Below are 25973 nucleotides of genomic sequence, written 5' to 3' on the forward strand. Positions count from 1 at the left end.
CCTGTTTCAACTGCTATGAATTTTCCTTATACAAACTGTTCCAGTCATCACATTTATTACTCAGCTATTTTACCATACGCCTAGCCATAAATGTTGGATAGTATCGCGACTGCCATGCCCTGGATAATTGTTTATAGTGTTCTCTCTACTCCATTGACATAAATATCAAGTATGGTCGCAACAATGATAGTCACGTTCACGTGGTTGAGATCCCTTTAGTGTTATTGTTAAGGTGTGTATTCGTTCGCACGGAAAGTGCTGATTGTGAGAAAATTATGCAAAAGTATCCAGTTTCGTAACGAACTGTCGCTACGCCATCACTATATATAGAAATATGGTCAACTCAACTTTCAATATATTTCAGTACTCAGTTGCCTGACGAGTGATGAGTAATTGTTTACGCCTGAGGATCAGCGTGAATGTTGATCAGTCCGACAGGATGTGGGTGAGGCGTTGATCAGTCCGACAGGACGTGGGTGAGGTGTTGATCAGTCCGACAGGACGTGGGTGAGGCGTTGATCAGTCCGACAGGATGTGGGTGAGGCGTTGATCAGTCCGACAGGACGTGGGTGAGGTGTTGATCAGTCCGACGGGACGTGGGTGATGCGTTGATCAGTCCGACGGGACGTGGGTGAGGCGTTGATCAGTCCGACAGGATGTGGGTGAGGCGTTGATCAGTCCGACAGGATGTGGGTGAGGTGTTGATCAGTCCGACAGGACGTGGGTGAGGCGTTGATCAATCAGACCGAAGACGACTGACGTACTGTGGAATCATTTGACATCACCAGTCCATCGACAACTAGTCTGTCCGTCACCCATCACCCACTACCAGATAATTAGCAGTACTTACTGATGCTTACAAGTTTTTAACCATTTACATTCAAATTACAGTTTTTCTCTACACTGTATTTAATAAATAAATGAAATAACCATATAACACTTAATTTGTCACGGCGTTTTATCCAAATACATAGGTCTGTTTGTTAGGGTCCGTTGGTCACTCATGATATCAATCACTGGTTTGTCTCGACCAGATTTGAATATTTACAAATGTCCGTCGTATTTCTGGATGCGGAGTTCAACACAAAAAACTCATGCACAATACAGATACCATACAGATGCCATACAGATACCATACAGATGCCATACAGATAACATACAGATACCATACAGATGTTTGCAGAGGTGGGATAATTTCCTCATCAAGCAACAACTAGAACTGTACATTAGACCGACACTACAACAGCCACACCGCCACTACTTCCGCTTGTCAAACATACTGGTTCATATAATACCAGGAAAGGTTGAATAAGGATGTGGTGTTATACAACTGTTGGACATTGGATACCTTCGAGGAAACGTGACCTATGTACATCGCTTGGAAACAGGTTATCTCCATCATATTTACGTAGACTCTGTTAACGACAACTCGTGACATTACCTTTCGCCGCACAATTAGATCTGTGAAGGTAATGTATTTATCTTTAAAATATTCATATGTTGCATTTTTATACAATATTTATTTTTATAAGGCAGTAGTAGTGTTTGGAGCACGTACCGTAGTAAATACATTAAACCTGTCTGTATATTAATAGTGTGTTTAAAGTACATGTTCAAAATCGTTGTCATTTCATGTGGACAGACTAAATAAAAACGAACTTCTGATGTAACGTTTTCACACTCATCCACAGAAGCCATGGGAATTGCGTACAAAAACTGGTTGATGACTTGTCGCATTATGTTTGCCTAGGAAATACAATTTAATTCATCATCGCCTACACATGTTGTGTTCTAATTTTTGCGCGTATGCAATACATTGCTCTTGGTCTGTTATACTTTACATCAGTCCATGCCTTGCTATCTCGTGACAACTCGGCCCCGCCTTATTATCGGATCATGTCTATTGTGTGTCTGGCGGTCATCCGATATATATGGTGAGTGTGAGTGAGTGAGTATGTTTTTACGCTGCTTTTAGGAATATTCCAGCAATATCACGACTGGGGACACCAGAAATGAGCTTCACATACTGTACCCATGTGGGGTCGATATATATGGGGTTGGGGGCATCTGTGTGTTGGAGTGTTGGGGTGGCCTTGTGGTCTACTCACGCCTGCGATTCTGGCTCGATTTCTTCCATGGACCAAACATGTAAACCCTATTTCTGTTCTTCCCTGTCGTGATTTGACTGTAATAGCGCTAAAACCCAACTGACTCACTCACTCACTCACTCATTGTGCTTGCAGGTTTGGGTACCATAAACCTAAAGATAAAAGCGACTGTGATAAAATAGGTTCATGGACAACTGAATAAAAAACATTTTCAAAAAATAGCACATGCGACTTTACCGGTAGATCAATTATCTAACTGTGCAGACAACAAGACGCTTACCAGGAGAGTTAGTGAGTGAATTTAGTTTTACGCCTCTTTGTAGTAATATTCCAGCAATATCACGGCAGAATGGGTTTCACACACTGTACCAATGTACCAATGGTCTTCAGCGTAATGAGCGAACGCTTTTACCAGTAGGCTACCCCACCACCCATTTCACCAGGAAAGAGCAGGGTAGCTTTATGACGTTATAGGGTGTACTCGGTAAAACAGTGCGACGCCTTGATTGTCTTTTTCTTTAAAACTGCAGTGTATCACCAGAATGGAATTTGCAAATGACCAGGCATTTTATGAAAATATAAACAAGACACATCAAAATAGTTTATTTTCAAGATCTGTTTACAATTTGTATTACCATTCTGTACCTGTAATGCATAAACAGAAAACGTACTAGACGGAATTTGAACTTGATTATTAAAAGATGTTTAAGTTTCAGTTTTGACACGGAAATTATTGGAAATCATTTACATACATTAATTCTCCAAGGAATAGAGATAGAAGCTTTCAATTGTGTGTCATTCAAATTCACAAACAGATAAAATGTGAATATTAAAGTTACTTTTGTTTCGGAGTTTAAACCCAATAGGGCTAATACGTTACTGAACATGCCTGATACTTAGTAAAAATCATAAAGGTCCATTAGTGACATTTGAGAACATATAATAATTTAACTTGTGTTGAGTGAGTCATCACTCATCTTTTTCACCTAGTATTTAGACAAGTATAAATAATTACTGATACAGGAAAACATATAATGATAGTTTGTCTTTGAAATTGAATGAGATTCGATCTCATACGCTATTGAAATTTACATTCGTGGAGTTAGCTATGTTGAAGACAATTTGGAGTTACTTCCCTTGGAATTTCCTCTCGTACGCACAGCGTGAATGGTTGAAAGAGTCTTTGTCAGCTGATCAGAGGCAGAGCAACAACAACATTTACTAAACTAAGCATACAGCAGAGTCTCAAAAGAATTTCTAAGGGGATATCTGTATATATTGTAAGTATTTCCGTATTTTGTATTCCTTTCAGAAGATTTAGCAGCTCAGTTAAATTTTACGCTTTTGATGTTTGACCAGACAGCCAATATATTTGGGACCCTTCATTTTGAACGGATTTGAGGATTGGTCGTAGGACTGACATCATTATATGTAAAGTGTGTGGGAATAGTGTGCTCTTTACCGGATTATAGTCCGATTACACTGCCCTAAGGTAAGGTCCTACTCTAAACCCTAGGGATCGGAGAGGGTTGTTTAGTAGCTATTTTAAAGCTAAAGACGTGTCAGCTCCCTAAAGATCGGAAAGGATCCCTAACCATACAGCTGCCATAAGCGGCGGTAAGAGTTCCTCCCGTTCGCCCATCCCAAATAATATGTATAAATATTCTAGAATTATAAACAAAACTTAACACAACAATTACTAGAAAACTCACAAAATGATTAAAAGTCCAAAATTTAAGTTAGGGCTAGGTTTAGAATTTGGTTTAGAGTTGGGGGAACGGAAGGAACTCTTTCCCGAGGGGGGTGGGGGGGGGGTGTGGGTGAGGGGATGGAGGATCTTTCCAGGGACTCTAACCTTAAGGATCGGAAAGGGTGTCATATGTCCCAAATTTCGACAAGGATGGAAACAAGACTTTTAGTTTTACATGCAGTTCTATCCCTTGAATCAAGAGGATGGAATCAAGACTTAGGCCTATAACACTAGTTCTTAGGTTTGAAACCATTAGTTTCAAATAGAAGAATATATGACATTAACAACTTGACAACTGTAACAAATATTATAAGTTAAACGAGAACTAAAAATGACCCCCAAACTGTAACACAAATATTGATTTCTGTGCTCTAGAACTCAATATTCTTTAAATACTGCAAAGCCAGACATAAAAATGGTGAGAATCCATGCATGTCTCTTAGTCTTAACTCTACTCAACTGTAAGTCAGATTGCTAATCTCACAGATCACAGAAATCTCCTGTTCAGTTTATTATGTATCCTGTGTTTAATCAGGGATACTCTACAACAGGGATAGGTCACTCGCTTGCTTTCTTTACCATTTGTACTAATTAGCGTGTGCCTCGTCATGCTCCAACGCACACAGTGACTTGGTTCGGTCCCAGCGCAACTTCGGCTGCGTTTAACAGTACTTCAGCCAGTGTATTGTATAGGTCGGAATTTTACAATGAATGAATGAATGAATTAAGAGCAAGAATTTTATGTGAATGAATGAAAGAAATTAAGAAAAAGAACATATGTGAATGAATGAAAGAATAAATGATACACCACGGCCATCCCTCCCCAAACATGTTAAAGAGCATAAAACTATCGGTAGAACACATGTTAACATCAGCTGTCCGTTTTATAAAAATCTACTTTGAGACATATTTTTTTTACATTAGTAACTAATTCAGATATCTTATTGCATGTGTGGAATGACATGGGCATTGACAGAATGTTAACTGACACTGTCACAGACCCCTCAAGAACAGAAAGTTTAGAACTATCACAAAGCCTTGCAAACACCTTTCCAGTTTTGTCAAATACTAAGATCAACAAGAAAGAAAGAAGTTTTAGAACTATAACACTCAAGCATCACAAGCACCAATGAAGCATCAGAACAAGCATGTCAATGCACACACCTCAAATGCACACTAACAAAAAACAAAAAACTATCAGAACAGATCGTGATATGTTTTCATATTTTGTATTTCACAGATCGGCGATACATATTTTTCACAACACCTCAAATACACACTAACATTTTTAAAATTATAAAACTATTAAACTTGCCAACCTGAAAAATTCCCTCATAAAAATTATGTACTGAAGATGTTTTACTTGCACTCAAAAACTGTAGTATTTCACCTGATGGTATATTCCCAAATACACACAATTTTTTTAAAACTATTAAAACTTTCACCTGATGTATGTGAAGATGTTTTAGAACAATAACTAGAAACACTCAAACAACGCCCTGTAGTATTTCAATGGCAGATCAGTGATATGTCATATTTTCACACACCTCAAATACACACTAACATTTTTTTTTTAAAATTATAAAACTATTACTATTACTTGCAAACACCTTTCACCTGATGGTATATTCCCCTCATAAAAATTGAAGGTGTATGTGAAAGATGTTTTTGAACACTAACTAGAAACACTCAAACAACCCTGTAGTATTTCAATGGCAAAATGGATCGTGATATGTCATATTTTGCACTAAACACACCTCAAATACACACTAACAACTATTTTTTTTTTAAATTATAAAACTATCACTATTACTTGCAAACACCTTTCACCTGATGGTATATTCCCCTCATAAAAATTGAAGGTGTATGTGAAGATGTTTTTGAACACTAACTAGAAACACTCAAACAGCGCCTGTAGTATTTCAATGGCAGATCGGTGATATGCCATATTTTTTACACACCTCAAATACACACTAACAATTTTTTTAAATTATAAAACTATCACTATTACTTGCAAACACTTTTCACCTGATGGTATATTCCCCTCATAAAAATTGAAGGTGTATGTGAAAGATGTTTTTGAACACTAGCTAGAAACACTCAAACAACGCCCTGTAGTATTTCAATGGCAGATCGGTGATATGTCATATTTTCACACACCTCAAATACACCCTAACCAATTGTTTTAGTTATAAAAATATCACTATTACTTTGCAAACACCTTTTAACAAAGGTATATTTCCCTTCTAAAAATTAAGCGAATATGTGAAAGAAGTTTTAGCGATATGAGTTAGTCTTTCTTCGCTGTGTACTGAGAATTGAAGCCAGTGAGCTACAACATGCCCACTTGAAACTTTACTACAAAGCTACTGTACTTATACTGACACTAATAACAAGTATTTGACTTAAAATGAAGTGACAGAATAGGTAACTTATCTTCTACATGTAGGTTTTCAGTTGTCACAACACTCAGCGTATGTAATCAGCTGTTGAAAATAAACCGGGCTCAATCTTAAAACTACGCTGCCGCCATATTGGCTGCACTGGTCACGTGACGAGCCGAGGCATAGCTTAGGAGCTTTCCGAGGAGTGACCACTCCCCCTTATAGAGTCTCCCTGGTTTAATACATATTAAATAGTGTGATGGGCAGATATGGAATCATGTCTGATGTGAATATCTGATTCAGAATTAGAATACATTAAGGCTATTTGAACTCTAATAGTGCCTGTTTTCACAGATTGAACATTAGGCAAAAAAGTGAAGCAGACATTTTAGAGGCAGCCCACTCTACGACTCAGTGCAGTGTGCGAAATGTAGGTTGGTCCTGTGGCTCTTCAGGACCACTCAATGATAAGTTTGCAGTGGTCCTGATGGCAGGTGAATTTTGTATTGATTGTTAAGTAAATCTATGAATGTTATTTTGGACCAGTGAAGTACAGACAGGACCACTAATTATTGTCCATTAACTGGTCCTGTGGTCTAGTGGGAAATGTTGAAAGGTTTCTTTCCCTGCAGTGACCATGTCCAGCAAAGCTATATTAATTTAAATGATATCATTGCACTCTGTTCCCTCATCATAATAACAATACAGGTATAGTTACTACCAGTTTGATGATGTAACATATGTTATATTTGATGTTCATTTGATATTGCAGATTGTTGGCGGAGAAATCAACAACTGATCAAGCAAAGAAGATGCTGGGAAATAGCTTGTTGCCATTTGTGAGCTGTCTTGTCATAGTGTATGTTTACTCAGCATCAGTATATTTCTCAGTTACTATGGTTACCAGAAGATCAACATGTTGAACGTAGAGCACTGAAATTCATGAATGTTTAGTTGGGAAAATGTTGGTTAATTTTGAATTAAACATTTAACTTAAACTTTCATTACTTTATAAGTTTGATTTGATGATTTGCAGTGGGGGATTATGTCATCTTAGTGACAATGCTTGTTGTTAATAATGATTATACCTTTTTGAGTCAGTCAGTCTTGTTCACCATGTTTATGATCCTTTGTATCATCCATTTTGAAAGATATCTGTCTTTTATTTCTATCATTTCATATATTATATTTTTATTTTCATCATGTCCATTCTTTGCTGTTGAGAAGAGATGTAACAAATAAGTTCAATATTATATTTTTTCTCGATTGAAAATGTACCTTTTTGATCTTTGATATAATTATGACATAGTGCTCATGAATGAATGATAAAAGAAGTAAATTTTAATTCAGAAAACTGTTGAAGTTTAAAAATTGAAATTAAAAAGCCTGATGTGCAACATTTTATAGGATCGCTTTTGCTAGAGAAACATTTAATTGTTTTGAGCATATCCATCATCAAGTTCTTTTAATAATTATGACTCTATTTCCTTCCTTTGTTAACTGCTAAGATATTATTTGCTTAACTCTATTTTCTGGACTTTCAGTGTTATGAGTGCAAGGAGTGAGTTTGACTTCTTTGCATTTTCTCAACAATGGCCTCCTTCAGTATGCATCGATGCGTCTTCAGAGGTTAGTGGCAATATATGTCCATGTGCGAACATCGAATCGTTAGTAAATGGTGTTATTGTATTCCTAAATTATTTTAGGTTTAGTCTATGGCAGTTGAGATGAAAGGTTATTGAAATAAATATATTGGGTGGGTGGGTGAGTGAGGGAGGGAGAGTGGAATAAGTAAATCAGATTGAGAAACTCAATAGTGAGTGAGGTTTTATGCCACTGTAAGCAATATTCCAGCAATATCACTTTGGGGTACACCAGAAATTGTTGTCACACATTGTACCTGTGCAGTGTGCGAAATAGTTTCCAAATTTTGCCAGCGAGGCAGGCTAGCTATGCCTGAAAGTTATTAGCCAACAAAATTATTCACTAGCCTGAAATTTGAATGTAGAAATTAAGCAAAAGATAACAAAAGGCTAAAATACCATCATTTATCAGGCCATAATTTTGCATGATTTAAAAGTCGGATTGAGGGATATATATTTAAAATGATCCCATGAAAATTCACTAGCCAGTTGGACCAGTGACTGTGGAGATTTACTGGCCCGACTGGATTTTTACTAGCCCGCGGGCTAGCGGGCCAGTGGCTATTTCGCACATTGTTCCTCTGTGGGGAATTGAACCACAGCCTGCCTCATGATGAGTGAACACTTTTACCACTAGACTAACCCAATGTCATGTTTGTGTGGAACATGGCAACAGTGTTATTCCATAAACACGAAGTGTTTTACCTGTATGGTAATTTTTTAGAAAATGTTTGTCAATTAAACCATCATGAATATGTCTCTTCTTGTGATGCAGCATAAATGTGTCATTCCGGAAGAGGTGACTGCATGGACCGTTCATGGCTTATGGTAAGTTCCCATGAAAACGAGGTTCCCTGTGGGCGGCCATTCAATCAAAAGGTACATCAGTTGAAATAAAGGCTATGAGTAATAACCAATAATAGTCAGATAAAGTATTAAATTAAGAATTAAATGTTACTAATAAACCCTAAAAACAACTTAAAAAAGAGATGTGATCACTGTAGGATTAAAACTTGTACAAATGTTACAATGGTCAAGTGTCAATAATAGCATTATCATTCTTTATTGTGGTAGTAGGTATATGTAAGGTGATACATTGTTCATGTTTGTCTTTCCTGTAGGCCCAACAGCCGCAGTGGTAACGAGCCCAGTAACTGCAACAGCTCCTGGCCATTCAATTATGATGACATCAAGGTACGAGGTACACGATTGCAGAGCTACAGATAACTTTTTGGGTCATTGAATTACATACTCGCTTGTGTTCATCTCAATTGGGTATCCTAATTTTCCTTTCAGTAACCTAATAAATTATACCCTCCTTATTCAAACTCAATTGGGCATTTTGCCATTTTCCATTATTTGTGAAAATATAATAAAGTTTAAATGTTGGTTTACGTGTGTGTTATTTATATTTCATCTGTAATATGAGAAAAGATATGAAAATTCCAAGTTGCCAAGTTCATGTGCTGAAATAGAACCTCACAATATATAGTTATTCTATCTATCCTCAGTAACCTCCATCTGTAGCTCTTGGGTCTGCTTACTTCAAATTCTAGTATGTTTGCTGAATGCTACAGTACCCAAGTTAAGATTTGTCATTTTCATGTGTACTCATGTAAGATCAAATTTATTGAATATTTACAAAAACTCAAGAGTACTTGTACGCAATAGACTTAATATGAATTGGGTTTTCACATAAACATTTGCGTAATTTACGCAGATACGCAGCTTATCTGTACCTCTGCACGAATGGTCCTGAATCTATCAGTACATGATTTGTTTCTGTTGAGTAATGTCAGCTAATAATAGCACATATACTTACATTATATACTAGGCACATAAAGAAACTGTGCATACAAAAATTTAAAATCTAAATTTATCAAACCTGTGTAGACACATAAGGATTAAAACTCAGGGATTAGTGACATGTATCCAACATGAATGCACGTGCCAAGTTCCGTGACGTCAGTGGGTTCGTCCTTGAGACGTGCATTCCGGGGAAGAGAAACAGAGCAAATGAATGTCACACAATACTGTCCCTTTGGAAAGCTCAACCCCTGCCCTTGCGATCGTTCAAAAAATTAAACGGCTATTGAAACCCATAGCATGCCAAGGCTTACGTCTGCACAACGTCATGAGGCCATTGGGATTGTCCGTAGGGGAATGTCTCAACGACAAGTGGCTGCACATTTCCACTGCCACTGGAACACCATTTCTGCACTGGTGAGACGCTACCAGAACACAAATGACGTCATCGATTGGCCACGTTCTGGACGTCCACGTGTAACAACGCCAAGACAGGACAGATGGATAAGGGTGACCCATCTGCGCCACAGGTTTCAGACTGCAGTGATGACTGCCCGAACCACCCCAGGACTTCGCCTTATCCACCCCAACACAGTTCGTCATTGTTTACATCATTACGGGATCAGACCACGACATCCCGCCATACAGCCTATCCTGACACAATGTCATCGACAAGCTCGCCGAATGTGGTGCTGAAATCATGTCCGCAGACCCTTGTTTTGGTGGAGAAATGTTGTTTTTACAGATGAGTCCAGGTTTAACATTTCCCATACTGATGGACGTCAACGTGCCAATAGACGCGTGGGAGAACGTTATGCACAGGCCTGTCTTGGAGAGGAATCGCTTTGGTGATTGTTCAGGGTAACTTAACTGGTGTGTGCTGCAGGGATCAGATTCTTCGACCTGTGGCAATTCCTTTTCTGCAACGTCATGGTCCCGGGTTAACATTCCAACAGGACAATGCCCACCCTCATACGGCAAGGGTTGCTATGGATTTCTTGCAACACCACAACATTGACTTACTGCCTTGGCCTGCAAAGTCACCAGATCTCTCCCCGATAGAGCATGTTTGGGACAAGATGGATCGCCGTCTAAGCCGTCTTCCTCATCCGCCAGATAAAGTCCTTGACCTTGCAACAGAACTTGAGAGAATGTGGCGTGACATCCCACAAGCCTTCCTTGCACGTTTGATAGGCTCTACGTGTCGTCGATGCACTGCTGTACTCAATGCCGATGGTGGACATACCTGTTATTGAGCTTGTGACATGGTCGTTTGACCCTTGTCCCCGCTTGTGGACTCGTGACGTCATTTGGATTGACTTTTCAATTGAAATTCTCCCGACTTGTTATGGTCTCGTGATCACTCCATTAAGTGTATATTTACCTTTGACATTGTTATCGTACTTATCAACTGGGATAATATTTTGACAATGCACAGTTTCTTAATGTGGCTAGTATATATATACTGAAAATATGCTAAATTCAAGTTCTGTCTAGAACACTCAAAAAATGTTTGAAAAGTGTATTATTGTATCAAGGAAACCAGCCTCTTATATCATTTGATAGCATGGTAAGAGACTTCTGAAAGATTATAATTTCATTCTTCAACCTTTCAATGTGAGGGTGTTTCATGACTTATTCATTCAGCAATATTTGTTATTTTTCCCTGCAGTTTTGAGCTGTTATCTTCTATTTCATGCTTTATTTTAGTCATTAGAGGCCAATCTGACTGCACAATGGCCTAACCTGTTCACTGATACACCGAAAAACGACTTTTGGTATGTATAGTTATGTAGACTGTAGTTAACTTGGTGTAGCATTGCAAGTTCTCACTAACATTCAAATGATAAGGGTCATTCTGTCATCTTGATGTACTAATGAATGGAAATTTCTGGGATTATTGAATACTTTTATGATTCAAAGAATGATCCCCAAGTCTGCCCCTTCAAAATATACCTGCCTTGGTGCAATTTCTACACAAAAACCGACATTCTGTAATGTCGTGGGGGGTAACGGGATAGCCTAATGGTTAAAGTGTCTGCTCATCACGCTGAAGACCCAGGTTCGATTCCTCACATGGCTACAATGTGTGAAGCCCATTTCTGGTGTGATATTGGTCCTGCCGTGATATTGCTGGAATATTGCTAAAAGTGGTGTAAAAAGATGCTCAGTCACTCGCTGTAATATTGTGATATTGGTTGTGGCAGCCTTTCATTGGATCGTGGATGCAGTTAGAGGGAGCTAACTCCCCAGGCATTCTTTTTTGGGAAGATTATTCCAATATTCAAGATTGACAGAAGTGAAGTAAAATCCTTGACAATGCCTGTGTGTGTTGCAGGGAGCATGAATGGGAGAAACATGGGACCTGCGCCACCAGTCTGCCAGCCACTGACAATGAGTTACACTTCTTCACTACAGCCCTTCAACTCAACACAAAGCTCAGATTACAACAGTAAGTTGTAGCAGATTCTTGTTTGCCTTGGTGAAATGTTTGAAAATGTACATTATGGTCATGTTTAACAGTACATAGGGGTGAAACGGTACGCTCTTACCACAGTACGGTACGTATTGCAGTACATGGCCTTCAGTTCGGTCCGTTTCGGCTTGGTATATGAGATGTGATCATAATCCAGAAAATTGACAACTAGAGTCAACCTTACATTGTTTAATAACACGGAGAGAAAAATAACGATAATCTTTGTTATTTTGAATGAACAAAACTGTCATTTTATGACTAGATAGAAGAACAGTACGAAAACCGAAAATAACGAATTTATGAATTGCATTATGGTATAGCGAATCGAAGGCAAAGTACCACGGTTCTACTAATACCGCGGTATACCGTTTCACCCCTTACAGTACTTGCGTTCTTCATCTTACCTTGAAATGTTTACAGCAGTCATCGATTGAACATGTCTATGGTCTCTCACCACAACAATTTAGAAAAGAGGAACAAATCTTTCAACTGTTTTGCACTTTCTGGTAACTTCATGATAACAGTGTGTAATGGTGGTAAAAATGTTCCTTTACTTCCTTTCCCCTGTCTCAACAAAACACAAATGTATATTCAAGCATGAATACTGATTTGGGGCTGAATGAAAAGGTTCTTTCTGTCAAAACAAACAGAAAACAATCACAAGTTATCCTCTGTTCTGATGAGGGCGGTGGGGTAGACTACTGGTTAAGGTGTTGGCTCGTCACATGGAAGACCCATTTGATTCCCCACATGGGTACAATGTGTGAAGCCCTTTTCTGGTGTCCCCTGCCATGATATTGCTTGAATATTGCTAAAAGCGGTGTAAAACTAAACTCACTCACTTACTGTTCTGATGAATGACATACATAGTACTGAAACTGAAAACAAGGAACTTTGTTGATTATTTGACCTTAGTTTCTGTTCTTTTCCCAACACTGTGTATACAGAGTGGCCAAATATTCATGTACAGATGCTGCAGTATACCAGCATAATTGAACATTCTGTTTATATTTGTAAAATGTATTCAGTGGGGTTTTTGTTTTTAATTGTAGTAGGGAATGTATTTTTAACAGCTTAATAAATAAAGAGTGTTCTTTATTTGTTTCTAATTTTGGGGCGGTGGGGTAGCCTAGTGGTTAAAGCGTTTCGTCTTAGCCTCTAACTTTAGTGTCGTTATATGGATAACCTAGGGTGGCCTAGTGGCTAAAGCGTTTGCTCGTCACGCCGAAGACCCGGGTTCAAATCCCCACATGGGTACAATGTGTGAAGCCCATTTCTGGTGTCCCCCGCCGTGATGTTGCTGGAATATTGCTAAAAGCGGCGTAAAACCAAACTCAGTCAGTGTTTCTAATTTTCATATGGAATGTTTCTTTAAAGCATTGTTATTAAACCATTATCATTTCATTACCATGAGTGCTTCTGATGTTGACTACTGTATTCCTCAAAGCTAACAAGTACTTTCACCTGTTGCAGGGTGCTGAAGGTTTTTGATGTCATCCCCTCAAAGGACACAGGCTACAATGTAAGTCTCCCGTCACCTAAACACCCACTGGGGGATCTGAGGGGTGGAGGGAGGGGGTGGAGCTGGATGGGGAGGGGGATCTGGAAGGGATAGAGCTGGAGGGAGGGGTATAGCTGGAGGAAGGGATCTGGAAGGGATAGAGCTGGAGGGAGGGGTGGAGCTGGATAGGGGGTGGAGCAGGAGGGAGGGATCTGGAAGGGATAGAGCTGGAGGAAGGGGGGGGATGGAGCTGGAGGTAGGGGATGGAGCTGGAGGAAGGGGGTGGAGCTGGAGGGAGGGGTGGAGCTGGAGGTAGGGGGGAGCTGGAGGAAGGGGGTGGAGCTGGAGGTAGGGGTGGAGCTGAGTGAAAGGGTGGAGCTGGATGGATGGATCTGGAAGGAGGGGAGGGATCTGGAGGGAGTAGATGGAGCAGGAGGGAGGTGGTTAAATAATCAAATTTTTTAGAATTGGCGATTTTGGTTTTCATGACAGAATGTAATAATGGCTGGACTGTTGTATTCTGTTTTGGTGCAAACATTTATTTTCTGAAAAGTTAAATATACGCTTTACTCAATACATGCTATATGGATATCCCTAAATTTGAAAATGATAGCCTTGTGTATAGTTGTGTGATAACATGTTTCTGATTTTAAGAATTGAAGATTTTTCTTATAAGTTTAAAGTTATCATTATGAAGCATGTAGACTGATATTGAATGAGTTCATGGTCTCATATTGTATGTTACCTTTCAGGCAACTGAAGTCAGCAATCTGTTGGAGAAATATTTTGGATCAGCTCCAGTGTTGCGGTGCACATACCAACAGGTACATTGTTTAGGTGACCACATGGAGATCATTCTCTTACCACAGTGGTAACTCAAGTCATATCTTCCTATGTACCTCTGTTCTAATACGGCCATATTTCCTGGATCTTGTAAAATCCCCTAGCGGCAAAAAATTGCCACTAGAATTATCTCCCTTCTTTCTATCCAATCACTGCATGTGTTACATCGACTTAGATCCAATATGGCAACCGCCATGGAGTTAGTTGATCAACATGCGAAGGATAGATTCGGTATTTCATGTTTAACTGAAATTCAAAAACTAGCGATAGAGAGTGGAGGAATCAATGGACAAGATGTTTTGTTGGGACTAAAACTGGTAGTGGCAAGTCACTAACTTATGACAGAGTGATGGAGATGCCATTGATCCGCCATTACATGACTGACTTCTGTCTAGAAGAAATGTTTGAGCATCGTGCAGGGGAAGAGGGTCTAGTTTTCCTGAAGCATACAGAAATTATTTTATTTTTCCTAATCCTGACTCATGCTCTTTTGCTTGTCTTCTTCTTCTTCGAACATAGTGGAACACTTGTATCTCCTATTGAAGCTCCCTTCAATAAAGAATAGACGTAAAATCACTCCTACCAAGAGTTATCTCTCCAGCCGTTTAGGCGGGAAACTGTGGCGCCACCGTGCCCTCATGCCTCACTCTCTCCTTCTTTGCCCTGTGGGCAGGTTGTGAGAGCGCCTGTGTCTCCTATACGGCACTATATCCTTTAATTAATTAGTTATTTTCCTCTGTTCTACTTTTATAGAGGTTTAGTTAGTATCCTACTACAATATGGTTGGATATTTAATCGTATTTAGCACTGTTTATTCATGGTATTGTCCGTATTTGTTCAGTTGTTTACATTTCATGATAACCTATTTTCGTTGTTGGTTTAGGTTCGCTGCTGCAGACCCACGTTGATTGTGCCCTAGCTGCACAACTATATGTACTTCCAGCTATAGCTGTAATCTTTATCAGCTTTTAATTGAAATTCAAATTAATATATAATTTTTCTCCGTACTTAGACGTACTATCAACTATCCAGGTGACTTCCAAGTCATGGGTAAACTGGCTGAGTCCCTCATGAGCTGTCTACTGCGGTTAGACGACTTACTACCATCAAGTGAGCTGCGGAGGTGTACTTTCGGAGGATGGGCGTGGGATGTTGTCCGCCTTTACCGAAGGCGTTGGCTTCTACATCGGACAACCCCTCAAGCGCAGGCGTAGAAGGCGCCATCCTCTACGCAGCATGAAGCCTCATCCTGATGCCAGCGAGAGGGCTTCATGTTAAGCCACTGCTGATCTTCCCAGAGATACAGCACGCAGTCCGAGGCGACAGATGGCGATCTCCGGACCATATCGCTATCAGCGCAGAGAGGGCAGCTCTACAATCATCATGAGGCGATGTATAGGCGCCATCCTCTACACAGAAGGCTACACACCCCTTAGATGGCGACAACTCTACGGGGGCGTCTACGCAGACTACAAGGACTTTCTCTGCCGAAATTGTTCCGTTGAGGGTACAGGGACTCTCCGATGATCAACCGATCATCTTCCCAGAGGTTCATCACAAGTAACGACCAGTCAGCTACGGTGACTGCAGCGCAGATCTCCACGGTATCTACGATGACAACAGATGAGCGTCCTGTGGGCCACGTCGCTATCAACGCAGAAAGGGCAGCGCTACTATCACCGCAGACCTTCAAACCGGGGGGACCGTATGCAGGAGATGAACAACATTACGGCCTGGAGTAGAAGTCACAGCCCACAACGAGGTCCCGAGCCTTCGCGAAGGTTCCAACGCAGACGTCGTCTCTGAGGGACCCTCCATCAACGTGACATCTGGCAGCAGATCTACACTACAGGCCGGCCTTCGCGAAGGTCGACTCAACCATCCCCTGCGGCGGACACGAACGATCAGCATTCGCGAAGGCGTTCGCGAAGGAAGAATCGCCATACCCGGACTCAGATGAAGCTTCGCGAAGGACAAGACGTCACTTCCCAGATGCAGACTCAGATGAAGCTTCGCGAAGGTATTCGCGAAGGAACAGTCGCCATCCCCCCAGATGTGAAATCAGTATTCGCGAAGGAGAATTCTTCCATCCCTGGCTACAGAATCAGACCACCAGCGTTCGCGAAGGCGCGAAGACGTTCGCGTAGGCGTTCGCGAAGGACCAGTCACCATCCTCCACATGCGGAATCATGCAGAAAATTCTTCCATTCCCGGATACAGAATCGGACGACCAGCGTTCGCGTAGGCGTTCGCGAAGCACCAGTCGCCACTCCCCAAGTACGGACTCAGTTGAGCCTTCGCGAAGGCTTCGCGAAGGACGTCAGCTACAGTATACAAGCATCTTCGTCCCATAGATTGTCGAGGGATTCACCAGGACCTTCGCGTACCTACAGGTCACCCTACAGGCACAGTTCGTCGGGCTATTTACCACGTCGATCTCCTCGCCGACTTCCACCCAGATCCCCATACAGGTCTCCAGCGAAACAGAGACATCGCAGTACTTCGTCTCTCTACTGTACGCCACATGCCGTCTACAAGCCTGCAATTGCGAAGGCATTCGCGCAGGCAATCTACAACGCAGAAACGCCGCAGAACGCTACATGTCATCACCAAGCCTGCGCGAAGGCATTCGCACAGGCCAGCCACAAGGCAGAGACGTCGCAGTACTTAACTGCTTAACAGAACACTACATATAGCCTACAACTTGCGCGAAAGACGGCGCTATCTTCATAAACTGTCAACAGATAAAGAGCCTAATAAAGGATCTTCAGGCCGACTACCTACATCAAGGGCATCAACGACGCTTCTCAGATCATCACGGGAATCACCATTTCGGTATATATTGCCAGGTAGGCAATCCCGGACTACTGAAGACGATTATCTACATGCAAAGCCATACAGTCACACCAAGCGACCACCACGCAGATCACTACGCAGATCGTCGAGGTTATTCAACTAGGACACGAAGTAGCGTCATCCTAGAAGGGAAAAGATCTTCGTCGATACACAGACTGAAGATAGGTCATACAGTACAAGAGACGTACTTTTGCCAGAATTCATCACTAGCTCGGATCTTCAGACGGAATCCAGGACGGATTCACATAGATTGATATATCTACATTAGAAGATTCATGGCCTTATAGAGATCTTCACCTTCGTACAGATCTGCAGACATTCTCTCTGACGGAGTTCAACGGCAGCCTTGCTACAGCTAGGAAATTACATACTCGTCACTGATTCCCTGAGTGAAATTTACAACAAGTTCAGCATTAATTCTACAATTACGACGCTTCATTGATGTAAGCAGTCTACAAGCTGACAACGTGAAAGTTTAATTGAGCCTATGTATAAAGATGACGGCATTATCTTCAAAACTGAAGTAAGAGTCACAACAGCCAGGAAAACAACCTACCCAGCATCGATATTACGCGGCGAAATATTTCGCGCCGAAATATTCGCGCGTTTATCATTTAACCCTCGACACACGTGGCCACTCATGTTACTTCGGAAAACTATGGAACAGGACCGACGATTGATCAGATATCAATGATGACACTAGATTCTACAAGGATCTTTTTCCTGCTACAGCGGTGACATCACAGCGCGGCTAGCCTAAAGAATCAAAATGCTTTGTTTTGATTGGACCACGAGGGACAACGCCCTGCGCAGAAGTCGGACGTAGTTCACAGATCAAGAAATGGGTTACAAGTGACAACAACATGTCAGCGAGTGAGCAACGCCTCCATTACAGTCCAGTTAGACTGGACCTTCGTGATTTGGGTGCCTTCATGAGGTTACAGACCCCTCCTGTCATCATGGAAGACATGGTAGCCAGGCGATGTTTACATACAGTTCGCAACGATGGCAGGCACACAGTCGGCCATCACTTCATTCCTTACAGACACGGTAAGGATGTCAGAAGCGTAGGATATAGATACAAGTTCTTGTATCTCAAGCACTACTCTCTCCATTTTTACTCTCTAAGTAGCGGAATCTGTTGGTTTTCGCAAGTCAGCACAAGACATGACATGCAGAGAGAATTACAACTACGCCCACTACTGGTCTTCATGAATATACCACCGGAAGATCCGGACAGGTTATAACCCATATCTGTATATGGTGAACTCCGTGCGAGAAGGGTTGCAGACGCACCTAATTAGCGGGGTCGCAGTACAAGACGCATCTCTTTGGGGATGCATCTCTCCTAGAGTGGGAGCACACCTTGTCAACAATGTGTCAGCTGGGATATGGACCATAGCAGAGACGATCTGCACGTCCATATGCTGGAAATGAAAGCAGCGATAAACGCCATGCTCCACCAGATCAGCTTTTTTATAAAATGCTCATCTAACGGTACACACAGTCACCTCAACAGTGACGGTCTACATCCACAGAAGGATCGACAAAGTTGGCAAACCTTCTGGACTTCTGCTGTCAGTTGATCAGCATAACAGTCATCCTGACTGTCCACAGCAGAGTAGGCCACATTCCAAGAACCAAGAATGTGTTAGCACATACACTAACCTGTCCAACGCAACCATTCTCAACAGACTGGATGCTACATTCAGAGATCTTCAAACAGATCATATAAGAGATGGTTGAACCTTTAAGAGACCTCTTCTCCACAAGGGTCAACTGATAAAATTCATCTCACCAATATCAGATCCACGGACAGGGACAACGGACATGCGAAGCATCTCCTGCCTAGGACTAAACACTTACGTGTTTATCCACCAGCTCTATTACCTAGGGTATTGCAGACATCAGTCAGGCGAGAGACCCACAACTATTTGGGGCACGCCTTTTGACCAGCGAGAATATGATTTCCTATTCTCATACAAGATGTAGGAATGCTTCTACTGCAACTACCAGAGTGTACGAATCTACTAGTACATCCTCACACAAAGCAGGTGCCACGGCAACCCGAGGTGTTCGGCTACTACGTGTGGACTGTATCAGACATGCTTGAACAAGAGAGGATATTTAGCCAGAGCAGCAGCGGTCACACTAGCTTTACGCGAAGTCTTCACGCAACTTGTCTGGCGACAAGTAGTGGCGCTTTGAAACAAAGATACGCTTCAAGGATCGGCTTCACAGCCATGAAAGTGACACATCCTCAAGTGGCAGACTACCTTTGTCACCTAGACAAAGGAAGCGGTAAAAAGGGTCAACACTCTCAACATACCTAGCGGCATTGAGAGCAGTTATCGTCATGAGGACGAGTGCAACTAACTAAAGTACCAGAGTTACTGGCCTTACTATGCCCTTAAATTGGAGGACCAACATCAGAGATTTAAAGCTCCGGTATGGGACCTCAGCGTTGTTCTACGACATCTCACTAGTGACATCTACGAACCATTATAGAGAACATCATTAGAGTTCTTGACACAGAAGGCGCTGTTCTTGATAACCTTAGTAACAGCAGCAAGGATGTCGGAAATACACGCTCTGGATTGAGAGAACACGATTTGATGCAAATCAAACATCGTGCATATGGGACTGAGATGGGACTTCATGGCAAAGAATCAACTGCCAGGTCATCCAGACAGACAATTCCACGTCCCAACACTATCATCAGCCCTTGGACCACAGGATACGCACGGCTTATCCTTGTGCCCAGTACGAGCATGGAAAGTCTACCTACAACGATCCAGGTCCATGAGACGGAAATTCAAGTGTCTTTCGTCTCGATATCAACAGCGGCACAGACAAAGGTCTTCCGCACTAAAATATCAAGCTGTATCAGAACTGTCATACTACTGGCCTACAAAGCAGCAGGACTGGATCTTCCAAGAGCCTCCTACCCACATGAAGTGAGAGCTCTAACGCAACGCTCTCTATACTTGGAAATCGCTCTATCAGGATGATAATGGAGGGCTGCTTCTGGAAATGGGACATGGTGGTTGCCAACCATCACTTGAAGAACATCGCCACTGAGGACGGCTTTTACATTCACCATTTCGGCCCACTAATTGTAACACAACAATTGACAGTCCCACTAAGGGGCTGAGACGGAGTCTCACCCTTTTGTTGCATAACTTACTAAGTTTACACTCAGCGGAGTTCTGCTTAAGTCATGTGCACGTCTAAAATAGCATAAGTAATATGACCCAGTACTTGTAAGGATACTGGTACAGGAATGGGTCGCTTCTCCACTTGGTGCTTGCATCAAGAGTTAGAGTCGCAAAATCCACATACAATGTTAACACATGAAAGGACCAAAAGTTAACTTTTGTGGTCCCCCCATTTTAAGGCAGCTGGAAGGTTAGGGTCGCAACAGCAGCAGAGTTTACTAGTAAATACAGTGCCATTACGAAGTTCCCATAGGGGGGTATATAATGACGTAAAATTCACTAAAGAAATCCTAAAGTGCTTTTCCCACCACCTTTTCCGTAGGATTCTACAAGCAAAAGAGCATGAGTCAGGATAAGGAAAAATATGTAATTTTCTGAATAAAATTGATATTTTATACTTATCCTGACTCATGAGGTAAGCCCACCCATCCTCCCCTCTAGACACTTTGGATTTCCCTGCAAATTCAAGTGTCGGGCTCATAATCAGGAGAGAGTGAGGCATGAGGGCTCGGTGGCGCCACAGTTTCCCGCCTAAATGGCTGGAGAGATAACTCTTGGTAGGAGTGATTTTACGTCTATTCTTTATTGAAGGGAGCTTCAGTAGGAGATACAAGTGTTCCACTATGTTCGCAAGAAGAAGAAGACAAGCAAAAGAGCATGAGTCAGGATAAGTGTAAAATATCAATTTTATTCAGAAAATTACATATTTATATACTCTGCGAATGGTCACTTTTGAAACAATGTCGCTGATTGCAATCATGAATTCTGAACACTCGCACCATGAAAGGGCCGTATTGGAACAGAGGTGCGTGGGAAGATATGACTTGAGGAACCTCTGTGGGAATAGAATGCATGGAGATTTGAGTTACAACATTTGTGCTAGCATTAAGAACCATGTGCCCTTGTTAGCAGTCATCTCCTTTGGTAAGAGGGTCCACTGGTCTCTATCAAGTCTAATTTTCATAGTGGCCCTTTTAAGCCTTTACCTGATCACTGTGCCACCTTGTGTTGAGCATAAGTTGTGCCCCTTTTGATAAAAACATGATGTCCAATCAGATTGCTGTTCTTTATTTGAATGGCTTCAATTCAATTTCAATTTATCAATGCCAGCGACAGTGTTATTATGAATACTGGTTGTGTTGCTTATGATCAAAAAAGTTGACATCCATAACTTCTCTTCTTGAGGTGTATCACTTCTAGTAGTATGCTACTCTTCTATACGATCTAATTTTTGGTACAGTTGATGTTTTTAATAAAGATGGAGATCTACAACAAATTTAATAAATTTCATGTTTGTGTGTTTATTTTTGTGTATTGTGACACTACTGTGAGATATAATCATGGAGGTGATACAACAATGATTTTAAAATATTGAACAAATGTAAATATTTCAATAAACATGATAAGAACAGAATTACCTCGATGTAAGCACATGCTATACTATACTATTTCAAGAACCTAACTCAAACACTGAATTAACGATCAAAATATTGTCCAAGATCATCAGGGTGTTCAGCAACTTTCATCACTCTTCTCCAGGCAACAAAGAGGCAGTTTTTCCTCGAGATTGAGATCTGTTTTGACAAGTCCTTCAAGCTGATGGATTGTGGATCCGAATTCCAAGCCACCCTGGCTAACCTGACCCAGGCTGAAGAGTGCCGATCTTCGGAAATAACCTACCTCTATCCGCTTCCTTCTTCAAGTTCTACGAAAAGGAATTAAATCTACATTTTCAATAATAATATATTTTTGTAAGTTTCAGCATAACATACTTTACTTGGAAAAAAAATCACTTGATCTGTATTTATTGTGGTGGTAGCTATTTCAGTATCAGTAAGACTTGTATACTACTCAAAACAAGTTGAGGAATTCCTAGTTCTGATATTATTATAGTTAATATCATAGTTTATCATGGCATTAAAGATGACCTATAGTAATATGAAAGAATCATTTATTCTTTAATTTCTTTTGAGTAGTATTAATTGATAAATAAATAAACTGTTGAAGTCTTGAAGGTTTAGAAGTTGGTGCTCTCAGTTTAACCAGGTGTGTATATTTGTGATTTTGTGACAAGAGTTTCGATTCCCCTCAAAAGTGCAATTTATTCTGTGAGGCATTTTGACCTCTTTCCTGTTCTGGATGTTTGATTCCCCATTTGGGTACAGTGTGTGAAGCTCATTTCTTGTGTTCCCCTGCATTGATATTGCTGGAATATTGCTAAAAGCAGCATAAAACTAAACTCAGTCATTCACTTGGGAGGTTCAGTCATGTTTATTTGTTTACAGTCAAAGTGTTGAAGTAATTAGAAAATGAAAGAAAGGTTTGGTCTTTTAGAGTAATACAGTGTTGTCTGGTGCTCATGACATAATTTTCAGAACATAGTAAAATATTTTTTGTTCTTAATTCATTTCAAGGTGCTACACACAAGTATACACTCCTCTTGTTATCATCCTGACAGTGGGGTAGTCTAATGGTTAAAGTGTCCACTCGCCATGCTGAAGACCTGGGTTCAATTTCATACATGATTACAATGTATGAAGATCAATCCTGGTGTCCACCACTGTGATATTGTTGGAATATTGCAAAAAGCAGCGTAAAACCATACTCGCTCACTCTTGAATCAATTCAAGAAAAAAAGTTTCTTTACATTCTTAAATAGACATGGTCAATCTGGGGCGTATTATGGAAGGTATGTTGTGCATGTGGAGGAGTGGCTGTTCCGAAATGTATTATTGATTCATTGTGGACTAATTCATGTCTGGTTAGGGGGCGATGGGGTAGCCTAGTGGTTAAAGTGTTCGTTCGTCACGCCGGAGACCTGGGTTCAATAGCCCACATGGGTACAATGTGTGAAGCCCATTTCTGGTGTCCCCTGCTGTGATATTGCTTGAATATTGCTAAAATCGGCGTGAAACTAAACTCACTCACTCACTCATGTCTGGTTGACAGTCCATAAGCTCAGGAAGTTGGCAGAACTTTGTCTAGTCAGCTAAGGTATAAATGTACACAATATCCTTGAAACTGGAATGTAATGGTGGATTCATTCTGTATATGCTGTCATCGGTGTGACTGGACAAGAGTATTGGGCATTTCAGGCTTTCAGTGACACTCCAATGATATTTGAAATTTGTACGAGGGTGTGCCTACCTATGTTACACCATTTCCAAATCTAACAATGTTAAACTTCCAACAAGGAAGAACTATGTTATCCTAGTTTTGGAAAGGTGTAGTCTAATATTTTCAGTTTTGCTAATCATCTGATCTTGTTAATAATAAGCTTGTGTATTGTTCTCTATTATGCCACTTCACCAGAGCCCTGAGTAGATCTCCTTCAGTTTGACTTCATTGAACTATTGTTGAACATCAAAATAGGAAGTTAGTTAGTGAAGGAGGGGAAATAGTGTATAGATTCATGTAGATTCCAAGGGATATTGTATTTAATTGCACACCAGTCAAGTGATGTGTAGTTTCTATGCAGACTGTTATCTGGTGACAAGTGCTCAATGTACATGTATTGTAGTCAGTGCATTGGTTTTTGCATGAAGTCATATCCAAGTTGCTTAGATTGATGCTCATGATGTCAATCACTGGGTTGTCTGGTCCAGACTTATATCAAGATTATTTATCGTGAAGCATCTTTACGACAACAAAAACAACAAAACAAACCCAAAGGGGCACACAAGGAAACAAGACAGTGTAACACCCATGTACATACATCCATGGTGTAGCGTAGTGGTTAAAGCGTTGACTCATCAGCTGAAGGGCTGGATTCGATTCATCAGATGGGTACAAAGTGTGAAGCCCATTTCTTGTGTCCCCAACCTGGAATGTTGCTAGAAGCAACGTATAACCACACTCACTCCTCCGTATATGGAAGCATACCTTGTATGGCAGCATCACTCCTCTGCATCACTACAACATGATGTAGTTTTAGATCCGGCATCACAATATGGTCAGTGCAGTGATGTTACCAGAATATTTCCTTTACCATTTAAGTGACGTATTTGGAGAGTCATCTGTTGTTTACTATTGTGTGTAGGAATTGTCCTCTTGGTAATAATTGCTCTCTAATGACGACACAACAAATATTGTTAACTCATTTGATAAAATAATTAGCAAACTCAAAGCTGGTTGCATTCAGAAATTAAAAGAAATATCTCACAACATCAGAATGAATATGGCTGTATTAGCAAGTGTATAGTAGATGTGTAGTGAAAAGACTAAGAATGGCATTCTGGATTGTCAGGTGTATAATATCTTTATTCTGTGATGATATGTGGCTATATGGCTGAAATAAAAACCGATGCGAAGTTAAATTTGAAGTACACCCAAGACCCAATGTTACATAAGAGACATAATCTCTCATGCTGTAAAGTCACTGAATTTCGGCTTGAGCTTGAAATAAATATCCAATCAAAATAGTGGTTAGGTCCCACACTGCCTACATCCCAAACTGCCAACAAAAATATTGTAGGCAGCGTGGGAAATGATTTTTTTGCCCTGTAGAATAATGGAACAGCCCAATTATCAATGAAGAAGGGGTTGTGTCGTTTGGAGTAAGGTAGTAGTAGTTATTTGCTTTATTTAATGTTGCACGCACAACTAAGGTATTTCGGCGACGGGGTAGTACACTTATTCAGAAATGAGGGAAACAAAAAATATAAATTTTGAAAGAGTGGTGTTACTACCCAAAAAAAACCTCCAACAACTGAGTATTAAGGGAAATTTGAATGAAATGCCGAATTAAAAAGGTAAAAAAAAAATGAAATAGGTAAGGAGTATTAGAAATTTTGAATTTAATATAGATGTGTAGTAAATGGTTATTGTTATTGTATTTTTTAACCAACCCATGTTTAAAAACATATTTATTAAGTGAATAATGATAAATATATAAAAGGTTAAAAAATGAACTTGATAAAAAGAGAGAACTGATTTAAAAAGTTAAAAGAACATACATACATATTTATAACAATTTCTAAAATGGTAGAAAATAGTATTATTGTTTTTGTTGCTAGATTGTTTGGTATAATTTTGTATGAATGAGATATTTAGTGAGTGGTGTAATTAATTTGGGATTTGTTAGAATGTGCTTGAAATCAGAAGAGTACTACTGGTTTTGGTATTTACATACCCCCCCAAAGCCTTAAACAATCCTATAATCTCCCGGCAAACTCCAGTATCTTCACAGCAGAACTCGCAGCCATAGTTCAGGCCTTGCAAACAACATCTGACCAAACAAACACTACCATCTGCATTTTTACGGATTCCTTAAGCTCCATACAGGCTCTCAAAAATTACACTACAACAAAAAGACCATAAGATTTAATAAATAACATATACAGAAGAATACTATACCACCAAAACAAAAATAATCAAATACATTTTATC

General features: G+C 40.5%; 1 protein-coding gene and 1 long non-coding RNA gene across 3 annotated transcripts; one reads left to right on the forward strand and one right to left on the reverse strand.

Annotated features, from left to right (window-relative positions):
* Nucleotides 1-1351: 1351 nt before the first annotated feature.
* LOC124255309 (ribonuclease Oy-like) lies at nt 1352-22365 on the forward strand. 2 transcript variants are annotated; one of them, XM_046689194.1, is made up of 10 exons: nt 1352-1469; nt 7015-7101; nt 7787-7871; nt 8661-8713; nt 9007-9079; nt 11402-11469; nt 12030-12143; nt 13641-13689; nt 14421-14492; nt 22125-22365. In XM_046689194.1, exons 2-10 carry the CDS (start codon nt 7055-7057, stop codon nt 22305-22307), a joined length of 744 nt encoding a protein of 247 aa, XP_046545150.1. In that variant the 5' UTR covers nt 1352-1469; nt 7015-7054; the 3' UTR covers nt 22308-22365. The 2 variants fall into 2 exon arrangements, with proteins under 2 accessions (XP_046545150.1, XP_046545149.1); XM_046689193.1 differs by lacking the exon at nt 1352-1469 and adding an exon at nt 3264-3388.
* On the reverse strand, nt 7804-24034 carry LOC124255310. The gene is made up of 3 exons (XR_006892666.1): nt 23927-24034; nt 9633-9640; nt 7804-7816 (listed from the first exon to the last, which is right to left on the reverse strand). It is a non-coding gene; the product is annotated as an uncharacterized LOC124255310 (long non-coding RNA).
* Between the last annotated feature and the right edge of the window lie 1939 nt (nt 24035-25973).

This window comes from Haliotis rubra, unplaced genomic scaffold, assembly GCF_003918875.1.
Source record: "Haliotis rubra isolate DU_JTF1 unplaced genomic scaffold, ASM391887v1 Scf6, whole genome shotgun sequence".
Taxonomy (NCBI): domain Eukaryota; kingdom Metazoa; phylum Mollusca; class Gastropoda; order Lepetellida; family Haliotidae; genus Haliotis; species Haliotis rubra.

What these genes read in the sequence shown, in the direction of transcription:
- LOC124255309 (XM_046689194.1), top strand. Translation starts at nt 7,055, where the DNA reads ATGCTGGGAAATAGCTTGTTGCCATTTGTGAGCTGTCTTGTCATAGT. An exon ending in GTGAGCTGTCTTGTCATAGT is followed by an intron (nt 7,102 to 7,786) that starts GTATGTTTACTC and finishes CTGGACTTTCAG; the next exon opens with TGTTATGAGTGCAAGGAGTG. An exon ending in GCATCGATGCGTCTTCAGAG is followed by an intron (nt 7,872 to 8,660) that starts GTTAGTGGCAAT and finishes CTTGTGATGCAG; the next exon opens with CATAAATGTGTCATTCCGGA.